At 34.8% G+C, this 23,367-nt stretch overlaps 1 protein-coding gene and 1 long non-coding RNA gene across 6 annotated transcripts in view; one reads left to right on the plus strand and one right to left on the minus strand.

Moving 5' to 3' along the window:
* LOC118521388 (uncharacterized) overlaps positions 1-23,367 on the minus strand; it is a 212,601-nt gene that overhangs the window by 153,889 nt on the left and 35,345 nt on the right. The window lies entirely within an intron of this gene.
* PNPT1 (polyribonucleotide nucleotidyltransferase 1) overlaps positions 1-23,367 on the plus strand; it is a 44,310-nt gene that overhangs the window by 3,884 nt on the left and 17,059 nt on the right. The window contains exons 2-15 of one of the 2 annotated variants that reach the window (XM_036069889.2): positions 3,006-3,066; positions 3,618-3,692; positions 4,391-4,496; positions 5,322-5,371; positions 6,395-6,458; positions 6,560-6,607; positions 7,744-7,857; positions 12,934-13,120; positions 14,215-14,266; positions 14,627-14,684; positions 16,332-16,428; positions 16,874-16,976; positions 20,618-20,688; positions 22,666-22,702. In XM_036069889.2, the coding sequence (XP_035925782.2) occupies positions 3,006-3,066; positions 3,618-3,692; positions 4,391-4,496; positions 5,322-5,371; positions 6,395-6,458; positions 6,560-6,607; positions 7,744-7,857; positions 12,934-13,120; positions 14,215-14,266; positions 14,627-14,684; positions 16,332-16,428; positions 16,874-16,976; positions 20,618-20,688; positions 22,666-22,702 (1,123 nt within the window). The remainder of the gene's footprint in view (positions 1-3,005; positions 3,067-3,617; positions 3,693-4,390; positions 4,497-5,321; positions 5,372-6,394; positions 6,459-6,559; positions 6,608-7,743; positions 7,858-12,933; positions 13,121-14,214; positions 14,267-14,626; positions 14,685-16,331; positions 16,429-16,873; positions 16,977-20,617; positions 20,689-22,665; positions 22,703-23,367) is intronic. The other variant, XM_036069891.2, reaches the window with a different exon arrangement.

The following is a 23,367-nucleotide window of genomic DNA, read 5'->3' on the forward strand; positions in this document are numbered from 1 at the left end:
AAGAATTTACATTATTAGAGGGAATGCTAATTCCTATTAGGTCTTGAGAAATACTGCTAGCATATTCTTACTCCGGATTAAACAAAATTTCAAGACCCCAAATTTCTGTTTTACACATAAAACCTTAATATTGATTTCAGCTGTAAGTTGTGGAACTTTGCTTGAGTCTACACAATGTGACTGGCTCTGAGCATCATTCCCTCCACCTACTATGCCACCTCCAGCCTTATCTCTGCACCTCATCATTCCATCTGTCAGGGTAAACCCATTTTATTGTAGGCTGTCATCACAACATCTGTGTTGAACAGTAATAGAAATCCATCTAGAATTTCTCAGATATTTCTTGTGGTTAAAAAAAAAAAACACCTCAATTTTTCAAAGTTAGGACTGATAGTACAAGTGTACATGCTTTTTGGGCTTTCAAATTTAACAAAATGAGTCTATCTGAATAGATAAATATGCTTTTCATGAACTCAGGCTTCTGACAAGTGTTTAATGGATGAAAATATTGAGTTATCTCTTTATTCCTTTTGCATATGAAGGACAGGGCAGGCAGGGCATTAGCGTGTGTGTGTGTGTGTGTGTGTGTGTTTATTCAGCACTGGACCATGACAGAGTGTTTCTGAAGCAGCCTTCATAGGACAGAACATCTTCCTCAGTATCTTCAGGAGTCACTGGGTTGGTTTAGCCTCATAATACTCATGATTTTGGTTTCTTTGACAAGTTTCGCTGATCTGTTTAAAGCCTTCAGTAACCTCTTTTTGTACTCTGCAGAAGCTGGGGAATAAGGCTGATAATACCGCCTATTTAATATCTATAAAGACAGCTTTATTAATATATAATTTACGTACTGTACAATTTACCCATTTAGAATGTACAATTCACAGTTTTGCAGCCATCACCATAATCAATTTTAGGACATTTTCATCATCCCCAAAAGAAACCTCAGGCCCATTAGCAGTGACTTCCCATTTCTCCCCAGCCTCCATAGCCCCGGGCTACCACTAATCTAGAGACTTTCTGTCTCTATGGATTTGCCTCTTGTGAGCATTTCATAAAATAGAGTCAATGACATATGGTCTTTTGTGACTGCCTTCTTTCACCTATTATGTTTTTTTGTTTTTTTTTTAGGTATGAAAATTCTTTTTTTTTTAAGATTTTGTTTATTTGCCAGAGAGAGATTGAGAGAGCGCACAAGCAGGGGTGAGGGGCAGAGGCAGAGGGGAAGCAGGCTCCCTTCCGAGCAAGGAACCCAATGCAGGACTCGATCCCAGGACCCTGGGATCATGACCTGAGCTGAAGGCAATCACTTAACTGGCTGAGCCACCCAGGCGCCCCCACTTATTATGTTTCTAAGTTATATCCATGTTGTAACACATAGCAATACTTCATTTTTTTTAAACGATTTATTTATTTTTAGAGAGAGAGAGGGAGAGAGAGTGTGCAAGAGTGGGGGGAGGGGCAGAGGGAGAGAATCTTTCAAACAGACTCTCTGCTAAGTGAGGAGCTTAATTTTTTGCGGGGGGAGGGGACTCGATCCCATGACCCATGAGATCACAACCTACACGGAAACCAGGAGTTAGACACCAAACCGACTGAGCCATCCAGGTGCCCCAATACTTCATTTTTTAAATGGCTGAATAATATTCCATTGTATGCAGTGAGACCACATTTTGTTTATTCATTTATTAGTGGACATACATTTTGATTGTTTCCATTTTGGGGCCATTATGAATAATGCTGCGGCTATGAATGTTCCTATGCAAATTTTTGCAGGGACATAAAAAGTTTTCATTTCTCTTGGGTATTTACCTTGGAGTAGAATTGCTAGATCGTTTGGCACTTATGTGTTTAACCTCTTGAGGAATTGCCAGATTATTTCCCAAGGGAGATGGACCATTTTACATTTCCATAAATACTGTATGAGGATTCTAGTTTCTCCTCACCAACACTTGTTACTGATCTGTTTGACTATACCCATCCTAGTAGATGTGATTTTGATTTGCACATCCCTAGTGGCTAATGATGTTGAGCATATTTTCATGTACTTACTGGCTACTTAGAAGATTTTCTTTGTATAGACTTCTATTCAAATCCTTCACCAATTTTAAAATTAGGTTGGTTTTTTATTGAGTTATAAGTATTCTTTACATATTCTAGATACAAGTCCCTTATCAGATAGGTGATTTGCAAATATTTTCTTTTATTCTGTGGGTTTTCTTTCACTTTCTTGATACCCTTTGAAACAAGAAAATTTTTAATTTTGATAAAGTACAATTTATTTTTTCTTTTGTCGCTTGTGCTTTTGATGTCCTATATAAGACATTGTCTAACCCAAGTTTATGAAGATTTACTCCTATATGTTTTCCTTAGAATTTTATAGTTTTAGCTCTTACATTTAGGTCTATACTACATTTTGAGTTAGTTTTTTTTTTATAGTATGAGGAAGGAGATCCAACTTTGTTAACTTGTCTGCATATGGGTATCTAGTTGTCTCAGCACTACTGGTTGAAAAGGCTATTCTTCCCCAACCATTGACTTGTCTTGGCACCATTGTTGAACATGAATGTCTTTGTAGGCAATATTTAGGAATTTATATTTTGTCCTGAAAGTACTGGGGGATACTTTAAAGGATTTTAAGTAGAGAAATTATCCTGTTTGTCTGTTAAAAGGCTACTTTTATCAACAAGGCAAGGGATGACACACTAAACAAAGGTTGTAAATGGGAATTAACATTTAGGAACACAGCTCCTGCACCCCCAAAGTACTTTATCTCTCATTCAGATTTTTCCTGTGCCTTGGTTTCTGTATTTTTCCTTAAGCAGGTCTTAAATTCCCCTGGTACTTTTAATAACGATTGTGAATTCTATCCCTTTTTTGTTTTTTGCTGGGTGGGGGCCTGTGTGGCTTGGTTCTTCTATTAGAATCTTAGATTATTTTATACCGAGCTGGGATTTGTATTGATGACCTAAGTCCTTTTGTATTGAATATTTATTTTTAAACAGAAAACTAGAAATATCCTCTGGAAAACTGGCCAGATTTGCAGATGGCTCTGCTGTAGTACAGGTAAAAAGTCCACATTTTTAAATTTTCATCTTAAAAATGGTTATGGAGACTGCTACTAATTATCTTTACAACATCATGTCACTTCTTAGAACTGTGGTAGTGTAAGTTAATGCAGACCATTTCTAGTTTCAGAACCATTCCAGAGAACCAGGGCGTCAGAGGGCTGGATATACTAAATGACCTTTAAGATCTCTTTGAAACCTGGGGTTCTGTTTTATTCTGTTAATAAATTCTGTAATGTTTCTCTATAGAAAGTGATTTTACTGTTTTCTTTAATTGTGATAAATTTTTCTTTTTATATAGCCTAAATTTCTTCTTAAGAAGTAGAAAATACGATTGCTTGTGACTAAGCTAGCAGTAAGCCTTTTCTTGATTTCGTAAAAGGGATCAAGATTGGACTAGTTGTGATTAATTATTTTCATTATCATTGTGTCATGGAATAACAGTTCTCTTTCCTTGTATTTAACTGGAGCAAGGATTCATTCACTCACTACTTAGAGGTTAATGTCTGGTTTTTAAGGAATTTGCCCATGTTGTTGTTTATGTTTAAGTCAGGTGACACTGCGGTGATGGTCACAGCGGTCAGTAAAACAAAACCTTCACTTTCCCAGTTCATGCCTTTGGTGGTAAGTATTTGCTGATTTATCTGAACAGTAATATGGCATAAATGTAGAATTTGTAATATTTTTGTCTAATGTCTAACGAGTGCACAGTGTAAACGTCACACAACAAAGGATTTTCTTTTGTAGTTTGATACTGTCATTAAAAGAATTTAGACCGACTGCTTCATAACCAATTCTCATATTAGTAGTAAGCATGCTTTAGAATGTCCAGGTTGATAAGAACAGTGAAGTGCATGAAGATTTTGATCTTGAATAGCAGTGAATTCATTGCTTTCATAGGTTTCCGTTCAGTATGAGTTTGCAAGTATATGTTTGGTGAAGAGTAAGGAGTGCTTTGGGAGTTTATGGCTTCTTTCTGTTATGAAAACGGGAATGCAGTTTTATGTAACAGAGTTGATACAAAAAAGGGAATGTTTGATTTGACCAGAATAAGCCACTGTGGGAAATAATGAGGCTGCGTAGTCCACTGCTAAGTGGAAGTCTTTTTAAAAATCAGTTTATTGAAATATTTCTATCAGTTTTCCCTTCCCAAAGAGATACAGAATGCTAAAAGTAAATAAAATATCCTTCATTCTTAATCTGGACCATGTTGTTAGCAACCTCAGGAGAATTAGTATCTGTATAGTTGTTCTTGGGAAATAGTTTGTTGCCATAAAAAGGAGTCAAATGAACTTCATTTTTTTTTTTCAATACTACTTCAGGTTGACTATAGACAGAAGGCTGCTGCAGCAGGTAGAATTCCCACAAACTATCTCAGAAGAGAGATTGGATCTTCTGATAAAGAAATTCTTACAAGTCGAGTAATAGGTAAGATAGTAAGAGGCATTAACTCTCTGTTATGCCTGTGTTAGCATTTCTTCTATCTATATTCTACAGTTCTTTTAAATTTTCTTCCATTACATTAACACTGCCTGAGATTATTTACTTTCTGTATCCCCTCACTCAGATGTGGGCTCCAGGAAAGAAAAAAGTGTTTGTTCACTACTGAATCCTGGGTACTTGTTATACTACCTGGCACAAAATAGGCATTCAGTAAATATATGTCAATGAAATGAATGAATCTCTATTGAGCATATAAATTCTGTGGCTCATGCTTCTACTACTATGTTCAATCTACCCCTAGTATTTTTCATTTTCATATTCAGCATAGTAATTCCTGAAAGCATTATATTCATCAACTACCGAAATATACCTGTAATCTTTCAAATCTTTGACATCATTAAATATTGTGGGATCATTTGAGTTTATAGCTCTTCTATACAGAAATTGTTAGTGTATATTTATATGCATTTTTCAGACACAGAATACCAAGGAAAGATTTTCTTTTGGTCTGCTGCTGGCCTTAAGTCTCTTTGCTCTGTTTATATATGTAACTGATACCTATGGAACCAAAATGAAAAGTTGTTGCCCAATTTTATACTTGTGTGTTGCTGCCCTGCTAATTTTTTGTTATTAGGGCATGGTATATATTAATTGAAGCATTGACATTTATCTATGACCCTTTCAGTAAATCAGTCCAAGGGAATTTCTTTTTAACATATTGAACAGCTAGCTATAGGGGAAAAGGGCAAACTGTAAAGCGACTTTTGTCAGTACTATTTAGTGTCTTTTCTTTTCTTTTTCTTTTGGCAGATCGATCAATTAGACCTCTCTTTCCAGCTGGCTACTTTTATGATACACAGGTAGATTCTGCTTGAGGTTTATTTGTTTCCAGATCAACCAAAAATTACTTAATGAATTTCTATACTACTACTTTGACTAAACATTAGAACACAAAATAAGAATTTTTGGTAATGCTGCATTTTACATTAAGCTTTTTAAAAAACAATAATTTTAAAAATTCATATTTATTCAATGTCAATTTGAGTTGATACCTGAATTATGAGTAGGAGTTAGCCAACCTAGGAGTGTGGGGGAAGCATTCTGAGCAGATGGAATGGGAAGCACAAAAGCCCATAGGCAGGAAACAAACTGGTGAGTTTTAAAGTTTAAAGTGATTAAGGAAGGTGGGGACAGACCCTACTGGGACCTGTTAAGTCATATTAGTGTCAGAGGCTAGGACAATTGATACAACTAGTCTTTATTACCTATTTTATTGGGCCCTCTAAACTTCTACTTTATTTTATTATTTTGTGAATATTATTCTCTTTCAGAATGACCCATATGCTTTAATGAACTTTTATTTATTTCATAAAAATAAATATGCCTTGCAAGTACGCCTTTGCAAGGATGTCACTGCCTCAAGTAGTTGTTTTTTCTCTTTTTTTAATAAGTTGTTTTCTTAAGTACATGACATAGGCATATTATTTTAGTATAAAGGAATTTATCAGTTCGTTTTGTATATGCTTATAAACAAAACAATATTTTTATGTACTAGAAATAGCTAACATTTACTGAATATTTTCAACATGCCCAGTATTGTAAATGCTTTACAAATAATATTTCCTATAATTTTCAGAAAACCTTTTAAGAAAATGCTATTATTTTTTCCTTTTAAAGGTGAGAAACTTTTGAGGCTTAAGTAATTTGCCATAGTCAAGCATATAGTTAAATGATAGCCAGAAATAAGGGGTTTGACTACAAAGCTCATGCTTTTAACCACATAGTGCTCCTTTATTTTAGCCCAAAATGTTAACCAAAATGATAATCCTCCTAAATCAAGTAGATTTTTTTTTAAGTGCTCTGAATTTTTTCCCTTGTACCAGGTACTTTGTAATCTGTTAGCAGTAGATGGTGTTAATGAACCTGATGTTTTAGCAATTAATGGTGGTAAGTATAAAAATCGAGATTAAAATTATTACTGTCTTTTTAAAGGAATGAAATCTTTTTACCTCAGTTCTTATTTTTTTTCTTTTTTTTTTTTTTTTAAGCTTCTGTGGCTCTCTCATTATCAGATATTCCTTGGAATGGACCTATTGGTAAGTTAGGATTTGAAAATAAGAAACATTATGTTTTTTCTTGAAATACTAGTGAGCATGCAATAGCAAAAGCATAGATTGATTAGCTCTGATTTATCATCTTGTAGGGAGTTAAATTAGATGACATTCTAAGACTCCTTTTAGCTCCTTGAGATATTTTCATCCTTGCCTTAGGTTTTGTTTTTGATAGCAATATGTTATGGTGTTAGAGACTTTATGTTCCTAGATACTTTGACTTCTTAGTTGTCTCTCTGTTTAAGGACTTTTGGTGTGGTGGGCCGGGGGTGGGGAATAGGAAATTGTTAGAGTACATAGTCTTTCAGAATAAAACAAATATGTTTATAACTTACAGCTCTTACAGGTTGTAATCATGCAATATAAAAATGATTCATCGAAGGGCGCCTGGGTGGCTCAGTTGGTTAAGCAACTGCCTTCAGCTCAGGTCATGATCCTGGAGTCCCGGGATTGAGTCCCACATCGGGCTCCCTGCTCGGCAGGGAGTCTGCTTCTCCCTCTGACCCTCCTCCCTCTCATGCTCTCTGTCTCTCATTCTCTCTCTCTCAAATAAATAAATAAAATCTTTAAAAAAAAAAAAATGATTCATCGAGTAAATAATTTTTGAGTATCCTAAATGTCAGATACTAAGCTAAGAACTGAAGGAAGAAAGGCAGTCTAGGAATAGTTCTTGCTTTCAACATAGGTAGGAGAAACAAATAATTATTTATAAACAGTATTATAAAGGTATAGTAAAAATGATAGAGAAGATTGGGTTTAGTCTTTCGAAGTCAGGTTGTCAAGGATGGCTTCTCAGAATACTCAACATTAAAGCTGAACCTTAGTAGGATCAAATGGTAAGCATATGCCTTGGAAAAAGTATAGTCTAGCCCAGGAAAAGAGCACGAGCATAATCACAGAGGTGTGGAAAAAAAATAATGTATTTAAGCAACACAGAGTGCTCCAGTGAGGCTATTAGGTAGGGTGGGGTAGGATGTTCTGTGGGCCTTAAATACCATGGTAGAAATACAGATTTTATTATAGTCACAATTGAAGAATAGGGATTGAAGCTATCACTGGAATAGTGTCTTGAAAACTGAGACTTTTTATTACACAACTGCCCATATTTTGATATATTTTAGGGGCAGTGCGGATAGGAATCATTGATGGAGAGTGTGTTGTTAACCCAACACGGAAAGAAATGTCTTCTAGTACTTTAAATTTGGTGGTTGCTGGAGCACCTAAAAGTCAAATTGGTAAGTAGTTTAAGTAGAACATTTTTTCTGGATTTTACTTATAAGTTCTGGCTTCTTAAAAATGCATTTATATTCTTGCGTATGTGTGTCTTGTCACTTAGCCATAAAGATTTTTGTTCTGTTTTATTGCTGCCCTATTTTGGTGGTGCTCTTGCTTCATAACAAACAATACCTAAATTATAGAATGTGATAAAACTTTGGGACGTGTGGGTAGCTCAGTCGGTTAAGCATCTGCCTTCAGCTCAGGTCATGATATCAGGATCCTAGGATTGAGCCCTGCATCGGGCTCCTTGCTCAGTGGGGAACCTGCTTCTCCCTCTGCCTGCTGTCCCCCTGCTTGTGCGCTCTCTCTCTGACAAATAAATAAAATCTTAAAAAAAAAAAAAAGTGATATAACTTTTAATTGAAATATACAAAAATCTTTATTTACCAAAACGGTTCTGGTAATTATTTTTAGACTAATAAGCTAGTCTAAAAATCGAATTTCTAAATCTGGTAATAAATTGTTTTATTAGTTTAAATATGTTACTTTAGCTAATTCATCATTTAGAGCCTGTTTAATGTCCTTTGAGAAAAAGGTGACCTATTTTTGGTAGGTAGAAAACTAATAAAGAAGAAATGCACTGACCATAGGTCACCCTCACTCCTCGTAACAAAAATGTCATAATTGCATGAATGAAAATTGGCCCAGTTCTCTTAAAGGAGAATTGGCTTTGACAGTCAGAATGACCTGTGTTTGAAACCCAGCAGCTATCACACAGTTAACTGTGTAACCTTGGACAAATTAATTAAGGTCCCATAAGTTTATTCTACTGTGTGATATTTGATGTCTGGGACTTTTTGACATGGGATCTTCTGATGTGGGAATATTTTGATAAAATATAAATTATTAAGCTTTTAGTACTTTTGTGTACAATTAATGTGTGAAACACATTTCCAGCTTCTTTTGGAATATTGGTCAGTAATGGAAATAGAATAAGGTACTATATGGTAGATAAAACACATATGAGTTGTACGTTATCTACATATTAGTAGATTAGTTAGGGATTGTGTTGCTAAAGTAACAAGGGAGTCCAGGACAGTTATAGTGGCTCCATGATATCTTTTTTTTTTTTTTTTTTGGTAAAGATATTATTAATTAGTACACAGGAGCGTGCATGGGTCAGTGGGGGGAGGGGCAGAGGAAATCTCAAGCAGATTCCATGTTGAGTATGGAGCCCGTCCCAGGGCTCCATCTCATGACCCTGAGATCATGACTTGAGCTAAAATCATGAGTTGCGCGCTTAACCAAATGAGCCATCTAGGCGCCCCTGGCTCCATGATGCCTTAAGAAATCTAGATCCCTTCCAGTTTTCTACTCTGCTATCCTCAAGGTGTGGCCTTCATCTTTATGCTTATGAACTTGCTTTTGGAGCTCTGGCCAACTTACCTGATTTATAGGCAAGAGGAAGAAAAAGGAGGGGAATAACAAAAAGGTGTATGCCAGCTGAGTAAGTCACCCTCCCTTTCAAGGAGCTTTCTTAGAGCCCCCACATAGCAATTTTCACTTTCACTTATATCACACCAGGCAGAACTATAACACATGATTGCATTCTTGACTACAGGGGAAGCAAGGAAATGGATTGTTGGATTCTAGCTCCTTAAGGTGAGATTCTTACTGTGGGAAACTATCACAATGTGGAGAGAACATTCCAAAGATTTGGGGAAGCCATGAATAACAGATGACCCCTACATATTTGAGCATCCCAGAGCAGAGTATTGGTTTACTGTCTCAAGTTTACTTGGTCTGCATCTGAAATTTTTTTTTGCTTGAAGTTACAGTGTTCATTACTTTCACTTAGTAAATTGATTTGGCTACTTTATAGTTTTTTTGTGAAGATTAGAGTCAGGTTTTGTAAAGTGCCAAGCATAATACCTAGTATCTAGTAGGCATACTGTTAATACCTGCTGTTATCATTAAGACACAGAAATAAACTTGCTTCTGAATGGCCATAAGTATATAGCCTCTACCTGCCTTAGACTTTGAACCCCTCTAATTTTATGGAGATCTTGGAGGAATGAACCGAGGATCTTTGTTGCATCTGTGGCATGCTGTAAAAACCCCATAGGCAACTTCTAGCTTTCTCTTCTTACTTCTTGCTCTCTAGTTGGACAAATTAGACTCTAGAGACTGCATAAAGCATCAGAAGGTTGTTCTGAGTAACTAGGAGACTGAGAATGATTCAGAAGCAACCTGTAAGGAGACTGGTTTCAGAAATTACAGCCTCCATTTTAGGTCTTTTGCATCACTGTTTCCATGAAGATATTCAGCTACTTCTCTGCTTTCATAATAGTGCACCAAATATACATTTGACTTTATGTCCCTTGTCAAAGTTAATATTGGGCCCAAGTCCAATACCATCATCATGGAGCTTCTGGGATACAAAAATACAAAAAAGTAATTGCTGCCATTCCATTATTAAAATATTTAGTAATCCAAATTTTAAAGTATGACCTTAAAGGGCAAGAATAATTTCTTTGTGCTGTTGGCTGCTAGATGACTTCAGCAGCCATCGTTCTGCACATTCTGCTTGTTTTCAACTGGTACATTTAATATCATTCATCTTTCTATGTATGCTAGGATAGAATTTAGTTTATATCAGTAACAATTTTTAAGAAGAAATTTTTATCTAGAATTCATAGTTTTCAGCTAATCTCAAAAATCTTTAATCTTCGGGCACCTGGGTGGCTCAGTTGGTTAAGCGACTGCCTTTGGCTCAGGTCATGATCCCAGAGTCCCAGGATCGAGTCCCACATCGGGCTCCCTGCTCAGCGGGGAGCCTGCTTCTCCCTCTGACCCTCTCCCCTCTCATGCTGTCTCTCACACACTCTCTCTCTCTCTCTCAATAAGTAAATAAAACCTTTAAAAAAAAATCTTTAACTTTCAACTACTGAAAGGTTAACAGAAATCATTTAGACAACCTTTTTTTGTGTAAATTTTTAGTCTACATGGCAGTGCTGTCCAGTAGAACTCTGCAATTAAGTAAATGTTTTATATCTGAATATGTGGCTACTGTGTACTTGAAATATGGCTAGAGTAGTTAAGGAACTGAATTTTTAATTTTACACAATTTTAATTAAATGCAAATAACCATATGGAGCTAGTAATTGCCAAATTGGACAGCACAAGTCTATAGACACAAAACCATAAGGAATTTTCTTATAAAGTATTTTTAAAAATGAATTGAAGTTTAATGAAAACAAAGTCTGAGGAATATTAATTTTCCTTACCATATTATTCCTTTCATATTCTCTTTTAAATCAACTTATTGAGGTATAATTTGCATATGTCAAATGCATTTTTAAAAATCTCCAGTTCAGTTTAATTCTGCAAAAACTGAGAGAGGATGTCATGGGAATACTGATGAGAATAATAATATAAGTACAATCTCAGTATCGTGTCAGAAAAGCTGCTTTATGCCTCAAGTGAAGTATTGAAACCTTACCTTGCCTTACCCTCCCCCATTTGTAATATAATCATTTTAATATTCCTCTGCATTTAGAACCACAACAGGCCATGTTATAATTTTTGCTTTTGCTTCAGCCATCAAACATAATTTAGAAAACTCAAGAGGAGAAGGAAAGTATATTGTATTTACCCACATTTTTGCTTAACAGTACTTTTCCTTCCTGATATTCCGTGGTTTCTTTTTTTATTGTTTCTGTTTAGAGAACTTCCTTTAGCCATTCTTTTAGAGTAGGTCTGCCAGGGACAAATTTTCTTAATTCTCCATCTAAGAGTCTCAGTTCATTCCTAAATATGCATTCCTTCTTTCCTTTATTCCCTAAATATTTTCACTGGGTATAGGATTTTGGGTTGACAGTTCTTTTCTTTCAGCACCTAAAAAATATTATGCCACTCCCTTCCGACCTGCATGGTTTCTAATGATAAATCTGTTATTTTAATTGCTTTACCCATATGGATGAGGTTGTGTTTTTCTCTGGCTGGTTTCAAGATTTTTTTTGTCTTTGGTTTTCAGAAGTTTAATTAGGATATGTATTTCTTTGGGTTACCCTATACAGGGTTTACTCAGCTTCTTGAATCTGTATGTTTAGGTCTCTGCCAAATTTGGGGAGTTTTCAGCTATTATTTTTTTAGTACTTTTCAGCCTGCCATCTTTATCCTCTCTTTCTGGAACTCAGATGGCACAAATGTTAGATCTTTTGTTTTAGTTTCACAGGTCGGCTTCAATTGGCTGTTGGAATTCCAACATACAATACAAAGCACATAAGGAGATTTTTTTCATTCTAGATTATACCTAGAAGCTTTAGAAGTGATGATTTAGATAATAATAAATCTTAATGACAACATGATGTGGTTAATATTAAATATGATAGTTACCTATGCATTACATGATCTTTGGCTGTACAAATTGAGAAGGGCCAGAAATGACATGAGTAGGCAGGAATCTAGCGGCCTGGCAGAAACAAAAGCCAAACCTGAATAGCAGATTTTACTGGATACCATGCTAGAAGTGCTACTTGGAGCTTCCCTGCTTTACACAGGAGTTTTACTATCACAAAACCATAAAAGATTTTGCAAAAGATTTCCCCCCACCTGTGCAAGCATTAGACAATGTGACAAAGATAGAATTAAGTAGGAGGTCACATCAAATAATTGTTAAACAGAAAACATTTATTGGATTCCTATTATGCTGATATTTTTAAATTTCATTTTAAATACATATTAAAAATAAATGCAGCTGTATGCTTTAAAGGTGGAATTTTATGGTATTTGAATTATATCTCAAAACTTATTTAATAAGTATGCATAGTTTATTTTGTTTCATTTTTTAATGAGAAATCCCTTATTAAATTCAAGAAAATTGTAAACCTAATTTCAAATATGAAGGTTTCTTTATTCTTTACTGCTGTTTACATTTTGGAAGTATGTTGATTCTAAGGAAAGAAATTAAAAAGGTAGATTTACCATTAATAAGCAAAACTGATCTATAGTTATTTATGTCGTGTCAAGGTGCTTAAAAATGCTATACTGGTAAAAGATTCAATGGCAATCTTTTTTTTTCCCCTCTTTAGTGATGATGGAAGCCTCTGCAGAGAACATTTTACAACAGGACTTTTGCCATGCTATTAAAGTGGGGGTAAAATATACCCAACAAATAATTCAGGGCATCCAGCAGTTGGTAAAAGAAATTGGTATTACCAAGAGGACACCTCAGAAGTTATTTACCCCTTCACCAGAGATTGTGGAACACACTCATAAGTAAGAATATCTGTACAAAAGAAAATTTGAAGTTGTTACCAGATTTAATTTCCTCTCAGAAAAAAACTTCCCATGGAAACATAGTCCATGCATTACTTCCTATATGGCACTCTTCTATTTTAAAAGTGAGGGCCATAAATACCAATCTAATGCTTTAAAAAGGATAAACCCAGTTCCCACTTCAAGGGCCTAAGTTTGAATCTCAAATGAAAGGGGGAGGGACTTTATTGGTTAAGATTTAGATAATCCGCATATCTCTCTGTGTCAAGGAAAAAGAACAAATCATAAGATATTTGAATATCTAAGGAAACTGTTGAGGTTCTTGAAAAGTAATCAAGTATAACCACCTCTACATGCCCAGTGCTTAAAATAGTGCCAGCACATAAGCACGCACTAAGTATGAATGAAATTACCAGAAAAGTATTTCATTTTATTTCAAATAAATTGAAAAAGTTAATATTTCCCTTAGTATCAGTCTTACAGCCATCAGTCAGAGACTAAAGAGATGTAAACTGTCCCCAACAAAACAGTTGCCTGCAATAACCGCCAAAGTGGATAGAATAGAAAAAAGCAAGAAGTTAAAAAAGAGTCGGGAGAGAAAGTTTGTGTGTAAGAAAAATCTAAGGTGAAATAAATTGAACAATTAAGAAGAGAGGGCAGGGCGCCTGGGTGGCTCAGTCATTAAGCGTCTGCCTTCGGCTCAGGTCATGATCCCAGGGTCCTGGGATCGAGCCCCGCATCGGGCTCCCTGCTCAGCGGGAAGCCTGCTTCTCCTTCTCCCACTCCCCCTGCTTGTGTTTCTGCTCACGCTCTCTCTCTCTGTCAAATAAATAAAATCTTAAAAAAAAGAGAGAGGGCATAGTACCATGTGTGAGGAATTTCCCTGACGGAGAGAAAGAAATTTGGTATACTGTATTATAAATAGTAAACAGATTAGCTGTGTTAAAGAACAATAAATACATTTTTAAAATTCTTTATGAAATGCTTATTATTAAATATTTTAGCTTACTATTAAATATTGCAATTTTGTTTATAATAGTTATACTATTAACAATAAGATTATTATGCTGACATTTATTTTGTACTTAAAATAGACTCGCCATGGGAAGACTCTATGCAGTTTTTACTGATTATGAACATGATAAAGTAGGTATACCTGAATTTTGTCTTATATAATTGTTCTGGGAATTCTTTTTTGTCATAATTCACATAATCTTATGAATTTTTATTAAAAATCTAAACAGAAAGCTAAAGAGAAGCCTAGTTATTTGCTTCTCCATTCTCCTTTTGTTGATTAATGCAAGTTTTGGGGTAGTGTGTAAATATATTTGAATGAATTAAACAGGTAATATTTCTTATAAATAAGTATCTAGCTCTAATCTTTTAAAGAATACTACCAGTAGAGAAATCTGAGTACTATTACAATGTGTTATTTGTATAATAATGTAAAAATAGAAATGTTAAATATGGCCATGTATACTGAACCTCACCTCACCCCTCTTTTAGATTTCCAGAGATGAAGCTGTTAACAAGATAAGATTAGATACAGAGGAACAACTAAAAGGTAAACTTTGCTCTATTAATTTAAATAAATATTTAAAGGGAAAAATGGATTTTTTAAAATTTCAGTTGTAAGACCTCAGAGAATCAGTTATTTTCCTTGTTCCTTAGTTTTATCTTTGGTAAACTCACAATAATGATGCATCCCAAGGTTACTGTTAAATTAACTTCTGTGAGGGACGCCTGGGTGGCTCAGTCAGTTAAGCGTCTGCCTTCGGCTCAGGTCATGATCTCAGGGTCCTGGGATCGAGCCCTGAATCAGGCTCCCTGCTCAGCGGGGAGCCTGCTTCTCCCTCTCCCTCTGCCTGCTGCTCCCCCTGCTTGTGCTCTCTCTGTCAAATAAATAAAATCTTTAAAAAAAAAAAATTAACTTCTGTGAGGGGCACCTGTGTGGCTCAGTCGGTTAAGTATCCGACTTTTGATTTTAGCTCAAGTCATATCTCAGAATCATGAGGTAAAGCCCCACATGGGGCTCAGTGCCAAGTCCGCTTGCGATTCTCTCCCTCTGCCCCCCACCCCCTGCTCATACACATGCATGTTTGCTCTTTCTCTCTCTCTCTCTCTCTCACAAATAAATAAATAAATAAAATCTTTAACTTCTGTGAATGTAGTCAGCACTGCACTTGAAATGTTGAATGTGAAATATTCCCAATCTTTTCTGGATCAAGTTCTTACACTCTATGATGGAAAACTTTGTATCATGTCATTTGAAAATCTGAAAAATAACTCTTTAAAATTCTTGAGTTCTTAATCTGTGAAACTGTAATACTGATAATATCTGGTTTATGGTGATTAAATAGGTAAGTCATCTGAATTTGTGCCTGCCACATACCAAGTATTCAAAAAATGTTAACTGATGCTGTTATTAATATGTGGAATTGTAAAATTTAGATTTTAGAGAATTTAGCTCTCTAGAAATCATATTTAATAAAACAAATGCTTAAGAGAACATTGCTTAAGACTTGGCATGAATCAGTTGATAAAGTAGCTTAACATTTAAAAACATAAGCCTAGGCAGGCAGACAGACCTGTATTCAGGTCACAGCTGTATCTGTCAACTGCCTGTGTGATCTCAGGCAATTTACTTTGTTAAGCCTGTATTTTCTTCTTTAGAATGGTGATAAGAATAGAATATACCTCATAAGTTGTTACAAAGATTAAAGGCACTTAAAAAAACATGTATAGTATATGGGTCCTGAAAGAATTTGATAAATGTTAACTAAAAAGGCAGCCAGTAGGGATTTGTAACGTATAAAGCAAATTATTTCTCTATTTGCAGACTAAGAGAAAAGTTCCTAAGGTAAAACATTGATGGTGATTACTCTTAATCTTAAAAGTGTCACTCAGACCTTTTCATAAAATGGCTGGATTTGTTAGTAACATAATACAATAGAAAGCTAATTACAAAGCATTGTTGTTCTGGTAAAAAACAAATTAAGTTCTCAATAACAATATGTTTGAGGTATAATACTTGTGTCTCTCCTACTTGAGAATATTTGATTTATCTACTTTGTTTGCTTGAGGACAATAGTTCAGTATCAACTCCCTTGGTTTACTCCCATAGTTAACTGATTTGATACAATGAATTGAAGAGAAATCTTATCTTCCAAAAAGAGAAAACTTTTGTTTTGGTTTGTCTTTCTTTCTATAGAAAAATTTCCAGAGGCTGATACATATGAAATAATAGAATCCTTCAATGTTGTTGCAAAGGAAGTTTTTAGAAGTATTATTTTGAATGAATACAAAAGGTAAATATACCCTTTCTTGATGGAATTGAAGTATGTGCCTCTGTAAGTTGCGTTGAAAGTGGCAACTTGCACAAAGCAAGGAACTGGTTTTTTCAAGTGAACATTAAAGAATTATGATATTTCATAAATGGGTTTTGAAGAGTGTGTGGATGTGTCTGTTTCTCTATGGGACTTATGTGTAGAGCAGTGCTTCACAACCCTGAATACACGTCAGAATTGCCTGTAGAACTTCTTTAACAGTACAAGTGTATGGGTCACAACCTGAGATTCTGATTCAGTGGGATTTAGGGTGGGGATCGGGTACCTGTATTATTTTTAAAGTTCTTAAAGCTCCACAGGTGATATGATACACAATTGGGATTGAGAACTTCCTGGTAGGAATAAGAGATAATAGGTGATATTTCTGATTTTGAACACTGCTTTACATACTTCTTTATTACTATAGGTGCGATGGTCGAGATTTGACTTCACTTAGGAATATAAATTGTGAGGTAGATATGTTTAAAACTCTTCATGGATCAGCATTATTTCAGAGGGGACAAACACAGGTAATATATGTAAAACGCTATAATTATTTGCTGATTCTGGGTTGCTTAATTAGATCTAATAGAAGTATATTATGTAGAGACTATAGATTTTTATCATATGGAATTTGTTAATACCTGATTTTTTAAAAATATTTTTAACAGCTTTTTTGAGGTATAATTGCCATCCAAGAAACTGCACATATTTAAAATGTATGTTTAATAGATTTTCACGTGTATACAACTGGGGTAATGAACGTATCGATCACCCCCAAAAGTTTCCACCTGCCTCTCTATAATCCCTTCTTCCTGCTTCCCTCCCATTCCTTAGGCAACTGTTGATCTGCTTTTGTCACTATAAATCGGTTTGCATTTTCTAGAATTACCTGGTATCTTTATCGTATTTTTCTTTTAATCTTGATGCACAAAATTTAGTGTATGGCATATTGTCTATTTTTGGTCTATTCAGGGCCCTCATTTGTTTTCTCTATTTAGCCTATACCTCAGTCCTATTCTTTTCCCTTACATTAGCACCTGTTCTCTTGTATTTAACATATATGTGTATCCATTGTTTTGTGTATGGTATTTGCTTTATACCTCCTCCTTTTTCTTATATTAATCACTACTTTAATTTTGCCAATCAAATCGGGACCAAGTGGTATTCCTTGCTTTCATTTGTATTTCCCTATGAGGCTGAGGATCTCTTTATATCATAGCCAGTCAACGTGGTCAGTGCATAAATCATACCCTGGGGGCCTGCACACCCTCCAGGGCTCTCTTGTCACATGGATAGTGTCCCTGAACTTGAGCAATATGGTGGCCCTGATTCAGGTTTGCTCTTTTGTGAATTATCTGGTTGTATCCTTTTTTCTTCCTATTTTTAAGTGTTTTTTTTATGTGTTTCAAACATTAATCCTTTTCAGTAACCAGAATTTGAGTATATTATCTCCCTCTTTATCACAAGCCTTTTAACTTTGCTTGTGGTAGCCTACTTTGTCTAGAGTGAACCTGAAATCTTTAGTTTTGATGTTGTTAATCCTTCCCTTTTTTATTTTGTGATTTGTGTTTTTAAAGTCTTATTTAAGAAATCTTTCCTTACACCCAAAGTCACAAAATTAGGCATCTAGTTTTTCTATTAACTTTCTAGTTGTAGCTATTAGACCATTAATCTATCTTGGAGTTTACTCTTAGATATGGTGTGAGATGAAAACCTCCAGAGTGAGCCAATTTTACAACACATTTACTAATAATTCATTTTTTCCGTTGACTTATAATGTCAATTTATCTGTATTCAAAGTTTATAAACACATTTTTGAACTATATTCTCTTCCATCGTTCTGTGAATTTCCTGGGCCAGTGTAACACTGTTTTAGCTACTATGGTTTGCAGGTATGTTAATAGATGAGAAGCAAATCTTCCCTTTTTTATTCTCCCCTGCCCCTCAAAATTATCTTAGCTATTCTGGTACATTTGTTCCTTCATTTGAATTTTAGTATTATATTAAGTTCTGGGGGGAAAAAAAGTCTTTCTTTAGATTGGTATTGCACTGAATTTATAAATTAACTTGAGAGAAATTTTATTTTTACAGTTTAAATCACAGTCTTTTCAATAAACAGTATCACTCTTGATGCAGGTTTTCTTTTATGCCTTTTAATAAATTTTTAAAAATAACTCCATTAAGATATCCTGCATACTTCTGTTAGCTATTCTGACAGTCTCAGCTTTTTTAAGAGTGTTTAGTTCATTAATGTTCAATTTAATTATTGATGTGATTGAATTTAGCCTGTCATTATTTGTTTTTGTTTGCCCCCTCTGTTTTTTTTCTATTTTGCCTTCTTTTTGGATTAACTGAATATTTTTTAAAATTCAATTTTAATGTCTCTTTGTTTTTTAGCTATACCTTTGCATTATTTTTTTAGTGGGTACTATAGAGAATACAGTATATATCCTTAACTTTTTGTACTGCTTCACACATTATGCTGTAGTTGTCTTATGAGTTACATCTACATATTATAAACTCCACAAGGCAGTGTTACAACTTGTATTTTAAATAATCATGTATTTTCAGAAGTTAAGAGGGAAAAGATAGTCTTTTTTATTGACCTATGTATTTATAATTTCTGATGCTTTGTATTTCTTTCTGAAAATCCAAGTTTCCATCTAGTATTGTTTCCTTCAATCTGATAAGACTTTCTTTACTATTATCCTGTGGGCCTTCTGACAACAAATTCTTGTATTTTATTTATCTGAAGATGTCTTTATTTTGCCTTTATGTACAAAGAATGTTTTTTGCAAGATTTAGATTCTGGGCTGATGCTTTTTTCTTTTAGCACTTAAAAGAATGTTCCACTCTTTTTTATTTTTTTTATTTTTTCTTTTTTTCCTTATAAAAAGGATGCATTCAAATCATTGCTCCCTGTTTTCTATTTATTGTCTTCATCTGGGTGCTTTCCAGATTTTCTTTCTGTTTGGGTTTTCAACAGTATAACTATGAAAAGTGTACTCTTCTTTATATTTATCATACTAAGAGTTTCCTGAGCTTGAACCTGTAAATTTGTGTCTTCCAACAAACTTTAGGGATTTCAGCTATAATTTCTTCAAATATTTTTTCTACCTTATTCTCTTATCTCTCCTTATGAGATTGTAAGTATATATGTTAATGCTTTGGAAATTGTCCCACAGGTCCCTGAAGATATGTTTTCCCTACCCCACCCCACACCCCTTCTTCTTTGTTCGTTAGATTTGGCAATTTCTGTTAAACCATCTCCATGTTCATTGACTCTTGTCATCTCCTTTCCATCATAAGATAATGTATCTTTAAGTTTTAGAATTTCCATTTGTTTTTCTTTATATCTTTGAGCATAATTATAAGAGCTATTGAAAATCCTTGTCTGTTAATCCAACATCTGAATTAGCTCGGGGCAATCTACTCATTATTTTTTTTCTTGAGAATGGGTACCATTTCCTATTTTTCTGTAGCGTGTATCTTGGATTTTGTGAATGATGCATTGTTGAGTTTGGATTACATTATGTTCCTCCAAAGAAGATTGGATTTTTTTTAAGTAGGCAGTTTTATTGGCTGGACCTTTACTTATTTATTTTTTTAAATTTTATTTAAATTCAATTAATTAGCATATTCTATATTATTCTGTATGTTCAGTGATACATAGTTGCATATAACACCCAATGCTCATTACATCATGTGCCCTCCTTAATGCCCATCACCCACTTACCCCTCCCCCCCACCCACTCCCCCCATCCAGCAACCCTCAGTTTGTTTCCTATAGTTAAGAGTCTCTTATGGTTTGTCTCCCTCTCTGATCCCATCTTATTTTATTTTTCCCTCCCTGGCTGGACCTTTATTGGGGCTTCCTTTATAGCCAGGTTTTACAAACATACTTTCCTCTTCCTGTCCTCCCTCAGTACTTCTGATACAGTGCTTTACATATGTAGTCTATGATGTTAGACCTTTGGATTATTGAGATTTGCACATAACTCTCATATTTATAGAATGAATGTTTACTGTATTAAGTAGCATGGCAAGGTTTGTATAGAATTTACTTATCCCATTTCTTTAATAGCTAACTGGGTTTTTAAAATAGTTTTAGTTTTCCTCTTCATTGTTAGTAAATTAAAGTCTGACAGGTTTTTTCTTATTATTGTAGGTGCTTTGTACTGTTACATTTGATTCATTAGAATCCAGTATGAAGTCAGACCGAATTATAACAGCCATAAAGTAAGTTACGTTTTTCGGTAAGTTTTAAAGTATGTTAGTATGTCCTAAAACATATGTTTGCTATGTTTTAAAGTAAGTTATGATATTCCAGTATATAATTGAAGCTCATATAGTATATTATTATTTATTACTACTTTTTTTAAACCAATTATCTCTGTACTTTATTTTTCTGTTTACATAATAGTGATTTTTAAGGTGTTTTTAACATGGGTACATTCAGTTTAGTCTCTGTCTCTAGAACCATTCCTCAGGACAGATATGGGTAGCTTTTTCTGTTATAAACAAGAGAGCAAATACATAAGCAAGAGTCTCAGTTGCTAAAAAGAATCTGGAGGCTGTTAATAAGTAAAAAAAGCCTTACTTAAACCCAAGCCACATTGAAATTTATGTTCAGAAATACTTGGCTCTCCTCCTCTGTTCCTAAAGAGTCAGCAGTAAAATCTTGTTCATCGATTTCAGATGATGAGAATCTATGTTACAGTCCTCACCAGCACTACTGCATCAGCCACAGTTCTTTTCTTTGCTCAATGCCTACCAGGGTTGCTTCCCTTTCTCTTGGTAAGGGTCTCAGAAGACCATAAGACTCTGCCTCCCTCTTCCTACTGCTCAACTGATGAGGATAACCCCCAGTATCTTCAGGATAGCATCACTAATTGTTTTTCACATATCTGATAAAATTGACAATGCAGCTGTGTGTATAGGCGAGATTGTTATTGTAATAATCCTTTTGAGGGGAGCTCTTAGACTTGGTATTTTAAATTCCCATCTGAGCCCAAACTTGGTTGCCCTGCCCTTCTTCACTTTGACTCCTTTCTCTTCTAAAAGGCAACAAACACAGCTTCATAAGAAAGAGCACTGGCCTTGGCCAGGGTACCTCTTTATGTTCTAATCTTAGGTCTGTAACCTACGTAAATGAGAGGGCCCATATCAGTCAGCCATGCTGGCCTTTGGTTTCATCTTGTAAAATGCAGGCACTGCACTAATGATCCATTTCCTCCTCTCTAATCACCCAAATCTGTTATTCCTTTAGTCTTCTGTAGTCAGGTTTTTAGATTTCTCTTCCCAACACTGTGCTTTATGGTTATGCAGATTCAGCCCTACCTCAGAACTTTTTCAAGCCTCTGTACAGAAAGGTGCCTTTTGTAATTACACCCACCCAACAGGGACACTATTTTTGCTAAGACCCTGTATGTGCCAGTCTTTTCCTCAGTTAAAGATAAGTCTGGTTTCCTGCTTCCAGGAATTGTATTTCTTCTCATTCTTATTTTCCCCATTGTTCTAGATACAGTCATAACATTTCTCATTTCAAACCCTGAAAAAAATCTTTGCCTGTCTGATCTCCTGGTTGCTCTCCCCTATATCATTTCAGTTACTGATCTTCATTTCACATACTAATGGGAGAAAGATCATAATTCTGAGATTTAACTAATATGTTTATAACATTTAAGAGTCTCTCAGTAGTTACTAATGCTTAAAAATAACTGTCTACTGTCTTAGTATACAAATAGAATATTTAAGTATTTCGGGGCGCCTGGGTGGCTCAGTTGTTAAGCGTCTGCCTTGCGCTCAGGTCGTGATCCCAGAGTCCCGGGATCGAGCCCCGCATTGGGCGCCCTGCTCGGCGGGGGGCCCGCTTCTCCCTCTCCCACTCTCCATGCTTGTGTTCCCTCTCTCACTGTGTCTCTCTCTGTCAAATAAATACATAAAATCTTTAAAAATAAAAAAAAGAATATTTAAGTATTTCTATTTGAAGCAAAATCGTTCTCCTAAATCTCTGTAAAATTCATTCATAAAACCCCAGAAAAAAATACTGTCTCTGACATTCATCCTTCTAATTCTTCTGGTTTTCAATTTCAGACCAACTCTCTTTAATATGTAATTATTTTTTTAAATCCCCTTAAATCTTTTTTAGTTCCTTATTGAACTTATTTTTTTGTATCTATATGATGTTTTTAATATTATGCTTTTTGTTTATAGTGGAATAAAAGATAAAAATTTCATGCTGCATTATGAGGTAAGGTAAATTTTATCCCCAATATTTTATGAAAAATTTTCAGGATATAGCAAAGTTGAAAGAACTTTAGAGTGAATATCCATATGCCCAGTGCCTAGGTTCTACTATTAACATTTTACTATGCTGGTTTTATATATCTGTTAAGGTGGATTTGGGCATGTTCTTTTATTGCATGCAGAAGGGAATTTAGAGAAATGTCATAGTTTTCAATCACTAATTCATGTTCTGAATCATACATAAAAGTTAAAGTATAGTAGACAATTTTATTTTAGTCAAGAAAAAGTTGTACCCATTCACTGGTATCAAACAAAAGTGGGGCTTTTCAAATACCTCAAATGACAAATCACCTCCTCCCTTTAGTTCATTTAAATGTTCATATTTTTACTCAGTTGATTAGTAGTAAAAAAAACTCTGTGGTATTTAATATTAAATTACTTTATGTGAAACTATTGAGTTGGTGATTGACCTCATTTACAACTAAGTCCTAAGGCACTAGACACGACATATAGCACTTTAATTTTAGTATTTGGAGCATATATGCCAGGAGGCTAGTGAAAAGTAGCAAGTCACTTCACTTTTGAGTGACCATTGTTGGCTGCCCAGAATCCCAACATCTCAATTTTGTTGAGCATGCTATAATTAATAGAGAATATACAGAAACCTGG

This window comes from Halichoerus grypus, chromosome 10, assembly GCF_964656455.1.
Source record: "Halichoerus grypus chromosome 10, mHalGry1.hap1.1, whole genome shotgun sequence".
In the NCBI taxonomy this organism is placed as follows: Eukaryota; Metazoa; Chordata; class Mammalia; order Carnivora; family Phocidae; genus Halichoerus; species Halichoerus grypus.